Consider the following 7,006-nt stretch of genomic DNA (forward strand, 5'->3'; position numbering starts at 1 on the left):
ATTTAATCTCAACATGGGATCTTATAAGTTTTGTGCAATCTAAAACATAACAATATACTAGTACAAGATATCTGTTAACTGCACTGTGGACAGAGATAACACATTACAGTACATAAAAAGCTGAGTGCATTAACCATCAGTCCAGCTGATTGCAAAACATAAGAGCACACGGTACATTATGGAATGTTTTTAAGAAATCCAAATTCAGCAAGTGTCTGTATCAAAAGATTCTACACAATGTGACATTGTAATACTGTACATAACATATTTAACGCTGAAATAACTAACTGGAATGTTTCTTGAAACTGTTTTGTCGGATGTAATGATTTACTTGTAATATTGTACACCCTGAACAGTATTGAATCACCTATGTGTCAACACATGTGTGTAACTGTAGACACAATAAATGCAATCAAATTGATTTTTTGGGGGGTCTGTATCATAAAATCAACAACCCCTACACGATTACCATTTCAACATTCTGCTGTACTACTAATGGATAAAATTGACCCAAATTAACGTGTACAAAGTCTAATATTAGTAATAATGGGTTTTTAACAACTTTCACTGAGTTGGTTTTATGATCGAAATAATAATGCTCCAGTTACAGCTAGTGTAGTTTTAACAAGTAGAACATAGATATAGATATAAGAGAATAATTTGAGTTGACATGAACATAACTCCCTAAACTTGTAAACAGATTGAATGGTATAATACAGCACAGATACATTAATGAACTCATATTAATGAAGTTTATATACAGTTTCTAACTTACTGACTGTAATACTGCAAAGTCCTGGGAAAAAGTAGGATGGTTATGTTATACACACATATCAGTGAAGTATATATACAATTTCTCACTTCATAATTGTAGTAAAAAATTCTGATATTTGATTTTGATCAACAATATGTAGTCCAAAGAGTTCATTGAACAATGATGGACATATATGTATGGTAGCCTGAAAGATGTGTTGTCTACACTCCTTTTCGAAGCATTCATTACAGTGTTTAGCTAATAATTTACATGAGTGCCATCAACTATGAACCTTTTACTCTAGTAAAATTGGCTGTATTATTATGATCTTGTTATTCAAGAAGTCTTATTAGCAATGAGTACAAAATTTCTTGCAGACAGTTTTGGATCAAACAGAGGTATAAGTTCACTGTCAATGCCTTGTTCGTACAAAAACAACATCCTATCTATCAAAATCAGTGACTCTGTCACTGGAGCTGTCAATAGCCTTAGCACATGAAATGTAATTAACTGTTTCCAACGTTTCAACAGTTTCTCAAGTTCTTTCCCTTCATCTTCTGGTATTGGTTGCAGCCCAAGCTTTCTCAAAGCTTCTGATAAGTAGGTATACAGGGGTTGGTCATGACCTTTCTTGAGCTTACGCATGACCTTTTTTATGTGTCGTATTCCTGCATGTTTTGTAGTAAGATCTGGATCTTGTTTTTGAATGATAATTTCTAGTATAGATCTATAACACTGTAGGATTAGATGAGGGTCCTTGTCTTTCAGTCTTTGACAATAAGTATCAAGTGCATGACAAGCTAGTTCTCTTGATTCATAGTTCAGTTCATAATCTGGCAGAGATCGTATCCAGTCACTCATCGGGTATCCCACTTGGCCGATCTTTTGATTGTTTACAGCAGTTTGAGGGTTTTCTGAGTCAGACATTTCCTTTTTTGTTGTTGTGTCATTTTCATGATCTGACTCGTTAGGACGTCTGGCAGGGACAGCGTTTCTACACGTCAGCTTTTGGTAACAGCAACCTACGGATACCAGAGCATTTGCTGAACTGCATTTTGAGAACACACTCAATATTGTTGGTGCTAAATCACCACAGGTGTGTAAGCCTACAAAGCCAAATTCTGTGGGCCTTGAACTCTGAGAATGGGTTGATCCTTGCTGACAACAAACTGACAAGTCAATACTTCGTTCTGAGTCTAGCTGACTTTGGTTTATGTCAAGCTGAGCAGGTTCTCTGGCTTGAGTGTCTGGCAACTTAAGTTTAGTGGTTACTGTTTGCTCTGAATTACTGCTTTCAGTAGAACCCCTGTGCTGCTGAAGTAAGTCTAAAAAGTCATCCACTGCAATATTAGGATCTATGTGAAAAATCACATGGTTAGGGACAACAGGAACGTCAGGACTACAGTCTGACTGTTTAAATCCTTTTAGTTTATCAGGATTTTCAACACTTTTAGTTTCAAAGAACTTTTTCAGTTTGTCATCCAGCTGAATGGCACCACCTACATGGCCGCCTTCAGCTTCAACAGTTGTAACATGCAGACCATATCCAAAGGATAAAAGCCTGGTTAAATGTCCCATCCCTGCCCCTACATCAACAACGTTATTACAATCAGACTTCTGGCATGTTTCATGAATGAGTCTTGCCAGCCGACAGATTTCATACTGTTTCTTTGGTTTCACGTGTCTTCTGTAATGGCGAGATAAATGCTCATATGAAGTTGATGTTTTCTTTAGCAAGTGTTCAACAGCATCATCATCACGTCCATCTTGTGGCGTTCTTCGGAGAGCAATAGCATGAACAGTGGCCCGATACGCCAACAATGAAAGCGGCCACACTTTAGAATACTTGATAGATCTATCGTCTCTTGGTGATTCCAACAACATACATGATATGTCCACAGTGTCTAGATCTTCAAGTACTGTCAGCCATGTTCTTGGAAGGTTACTCCAGTGGTCCTTGACGAAAAATTCAACAATGTAGGCTTCTGATAACCATTTGTAATGGTTAATGAACGACAGTAACCTTACTGCGTATTCTTTGAGACATTGGTGTGTTTCTTTGTTGCAACAATATCCCATACTGACCTATTTTTAACACTGTTTCATCGCCCGTTCATTCGGGGAAAGATGCTGAAACAGATGTGTTTATTGTTCACCCCGTCTGATCCGTCTCGACCTCCTGAGGGCGCTGTACAACATCGACCGAGGGTGACCACATGGGGTGACCTCCTTGGGTCATGTGGGTGACCCCAGTCTAAACTGGTTTCTCTTTTGACCTTTAATAATACATATTGTACATTCGGTAGTGGGACGGTAGTCAGCCTAGGTGACCCCATGCTAGTCACGTTACTATTATATAAAATAACTGAAATTATAAAATTATGTTATATTATAAAATATTATTATATTACTGTAATAATTATAATTATGATTATAAGTATTGCAATGTGCAGTGAACATCACTTTCGTAGTCGCCGAGTTGACTCTGATTAAGTTTTACTTCATTTGAAAATCGAATCTAAGACTTAAAAGTTAGCCATCCAGATCCCTGGGTAAATATAGTTGTTTTTCTCCAGAATATTCTTCGTCTTTAAAACTTGCCTTAGTCAACCTCGCAGGATGTTAACCGACAACGGACACCCCCCCCCCCCAACATTCCTTTCACTATAAGTTATGCTGTGAAAGTATTATTGATGCATGGATAGTGTAGGCTCAGTTAGCCACATGCTAATATGTGAACATCAATACGATTTCAGATAGTAACATAACCATTGCATGCATTGAGGTGATGTAGGCTTCCAAAACCAGAGACAGATTAACACCGTGATATGTAAGACCAAACCAACATGGTTACACCAGGTGAAATCTATGAAAACATGAGAAGAATCTACCCTCGTGGAAAAGGTGCGTCTTTTCTTCAGTAGCTGGATAGTTTTAGCAATTCAATCACATGAACATGTATGGTAAAATTTGCAATTCTATGGAAGTTATATTGTAGTGTCAAACCGTCCGACAAAATGTGTTAAATGAACCAAACATATTTGCATGGGAGTGCATTTTGATGCTTGAACTTCGGTCAACTCATTATCCAACTGACTTCAACAAGTTCCCAGAACGATATTTTCCAGTAAATTTCATTGACGTCGCTGTTATCGTCCACCATCCACAAAGTAAATTTCGTCATACTTTACATGCAAATGGCAAACACATTTCTTCTACTGTACTATCGGAGCTTTTGGCAATCCGTCACGGTGGTACATTCTGGCCAATCAAAAAACGACTTTTAGATAAACTGGAAGTTCACTGGATAGAAGACAAACCTAAATTGCCATCCCCACAGACAAATACACGCATTTCCTCAACTTTCAATATCAGAATGAATTATTCAACATAGTAATAGCGAAAGCGAAAAATCTTTGTGACGAAAGCATTTCAAATTTGACAATTAGTCTAATTTTAATTCGCTCTATTGCAATTTGAAATTGATTTAATTGATTTGCCAGAATGTGTGCCGTGGGTTTTAGACACCCTGCAGATCGTACATGTAATGATTGTAAATAGAATATATATATAGTTTTGAATATCTAATTAGTTATGAGATGGTGGGCACAAGGCAGGTCAGTACAGTTTGCAATGAAAATTAAATGGCAATTACGAAATAGTACATAACAGATAATAAACCCTTGTACAATTATGACTAACCAAGCCCACTTTACGAATTACAGATAAAATAGCTTCATATATTAAAAAAAGAAATGATGTTTAAACTTTACATGTTGTAAGATTAAACAGTTTTTATTAATTTCTTTTGCCCCTACATACGTACAAAAATGTTTTTGTGAAGGATTATGTAAGAAAATGAATGATTAAGAAGAACAACGAACGTCAAATTGCGGTTTTACGACCATTCATTTTGAAATTTAGCAGTGTACGAAAAATAAATAGAGGCGACTACGAGTTCCGAATATGTTTCTACTCAACCCTCGGGACTCGGACCCATAAACTTATCGAAGTGAGAATGTCATCAACAGAGCATTCCTCACTTGAACTGAAAGCTTGATACCTACCATTTAGAACATTCAGTATAAAATCACTGATGCAAAGAAAGCTGTGAAAACTTTGAAAAGAATGTAAGAAGTTTAAACGAATATTCTAAAACTATACATAATAATGTTGTTGCTCGAAAATCCATGATATTCTATCGTCCTTCCTAATATTTGGTTATTTCACAAGTAAGCGTAAGAGATAAATATCTGTTTTGGATATCACGATAGTACTGATGAATGCCTTCCTACTCACACTAGTATAGTACACGTACCCATTTGACTTCCGTAATAACGTCGTATTAAAATTAGTGTAGTATGATCTGTTTTGAATGTCAAAATAGTACTGAAGGAATGCCTTCATATTCTGATATAGGCTATGTTTGAATGCCACGATAACACAGAAGGAATGCTTTCATATTCTGACGTAGTATATGTTTTGAATACCACGATAACACTAAATGAATGCTTCCATATTCTGACATAGTATATGTTTTGAATTCCACGATAACACTAAATGAATGCTTCCATATTCTGACATAGTATATGTTTTGAATTCCACGATAACACTGGCGGTATGTCTCCATATTCTGACATAGTAATATGTTTTGAATGCCACGATAACACTGAAGGAATGCCCTCCTATTCTATTATAATTTACTGATAACAAGGACTAACAGGAGTAGACATTTCATTTAATTGAATTCTACGACGTCAATAAAAACGACCGTCATCCTAAGGCAAAACATGATGTGATTGGGATTTACAAAGTGTTCGTGCATTAACTCCAATTTAATTCCATTATTTACAAACGGTGCCACGGGAAATACATTTCCCTTCTTTAATGGTCTCGTTCAATGGAAAAAAAATATTGACTACAATCCAAAATAGACTGAAAGAAACCGCCGATATTAGAGTAAGATACTGAAAGGGAAATGTAACACGGCGATCGATACAAACCATGTACAATGCAGCCAAGGTAGTGGTTTCAATTTCGCCGTGTAGCTTTAACTTCGAAGAATGAAACCACAATGTAAGTCGGGTATATGGATATTACAATCCTGGTTGATTGTCTGTAACACAGAAATACAAGTTATTACCAAAGTATTTGCCAGAATTTTCAAAAATCAACTCTTTCAACCACCTTTTGCTCGAACAAATGTCTTAAAATGTTCTTTTTATCCAGGACTCGGTCATTTTTTAATTCCATGGGCAATTTTCATAATGTTGAGCAGTTTGGCGATTTTAACGTTTTGTACGATTACTTATTTTTACTTAATTTTACAGTGTTTTATTCAGTTTGTCTCTGTTGACATCCTATTTGAGTACTGTGCTACTCTTTTTACGAACCTGTAATTTGGTAAATAAATAAGTAAATAAATAAATAAATAAATAAATAAATAAATAAATAAATAAATAAGTAAATAAATAAATAAATAAGTAAATAAATAAATAAAAAGAATGTATTCCATATCATGCTAGATAACAGTATCTATGGAATGTTCACTCTAAAGGTTCTTCAAGGGCAATGTATAGTACTAGTAAATTAACTGGTCCATTCCTTCAACTACACCGTTATATATTTGAGAATTAGGAGAGCACACTAGTCGCGACGAGTCACTATCTTCAGACCATGTTATCTCTCACGACACATAAAAAAATGACGGAAAATAATCATTGAAAACAAACAATACCTGCAATCTGATTTGCTTTTGAACTGGTGCATGCAGACTTGTCATGTATTTCTGTTTACTCTGTGAAAGTCGTACACATTGTAGACTGGGCAGGTGTTTGTTGGTATCCTTGATATGATAAGAGCAGAACAAATTAACGTAAAACATGGAGGTAGGACGAGTCCTTCTAACGCCATGATTCAACCAATCGAAATCAATTTTCTATGTAACTACCAAACGAAAATATTGATCATTATGATAACTGAAAACTTGTATCTCAATAAACATTTTTAATGTTGACAACTGAACTAATAATGTTGGTTTTACTGTTATATCAGTCTCGTGATTAGTTTGTTATTTAGGTCATGTGTTCAATCGTAAATAGTCACGACTGTGGCGGTGATAGATCTTAATGACCTGCCCTATGATAGCCGCAGGTGACCTATACTCTACACACCCTGGACCTGTGAGGTCGTAATAGGGTCTGTCGCCCAAAGAATCCACGCATCATGCATATTCATGAGCGGTAGAAGTCG

At 35.9% G+C, this 7,006-nt stretch overlaps 1 protein-coding gene across 1 annotated transcript; it reads right to left on the minus strand.

Moving 5' to 3' along the window:
• Positions 1 to 1,090: 1,090 nt before the first annotated feature.
• On the minus strand, positions 1,091 to 2,833 carry LOC144453733 (methyltransferase-like protein 25B). The gene has a single exon (XM_078145074.1). It carries the CDS (start codon positions 2,831 to 2,833, stop codon positions 1,091 to 1,093), a length of 1,743 nt encoding a protein of 580 aa, XP_078001200.1.
• Positions 2,834 to 7,006: the final 4,173 nt, after the last annotated feature.

This window comes from Glandiceps talaboti, chromosome 2 (assembly GCF_964340395.1).
Source record: "Glandiceps talaboti chromosome 2, keGlaTala1.1, whole genome shotgun sequence".
Classification (NCBI taxonomy): Eukaryota; Metazoa; Hemichordata; class Enteropneusta; family Spengelidae; genus Glandiceps; species Glandiceps talaboti.

Bases quoted from the DNA above. Each gene is read 5' to 3' on its own strand.
- LOC144453733 (XM_078145074.1), bottom strand. From the start codon at position 2,833: ATGGGATATTGTTGCAACAAAGAAACACACCAATGTCTCAAAGAATAC.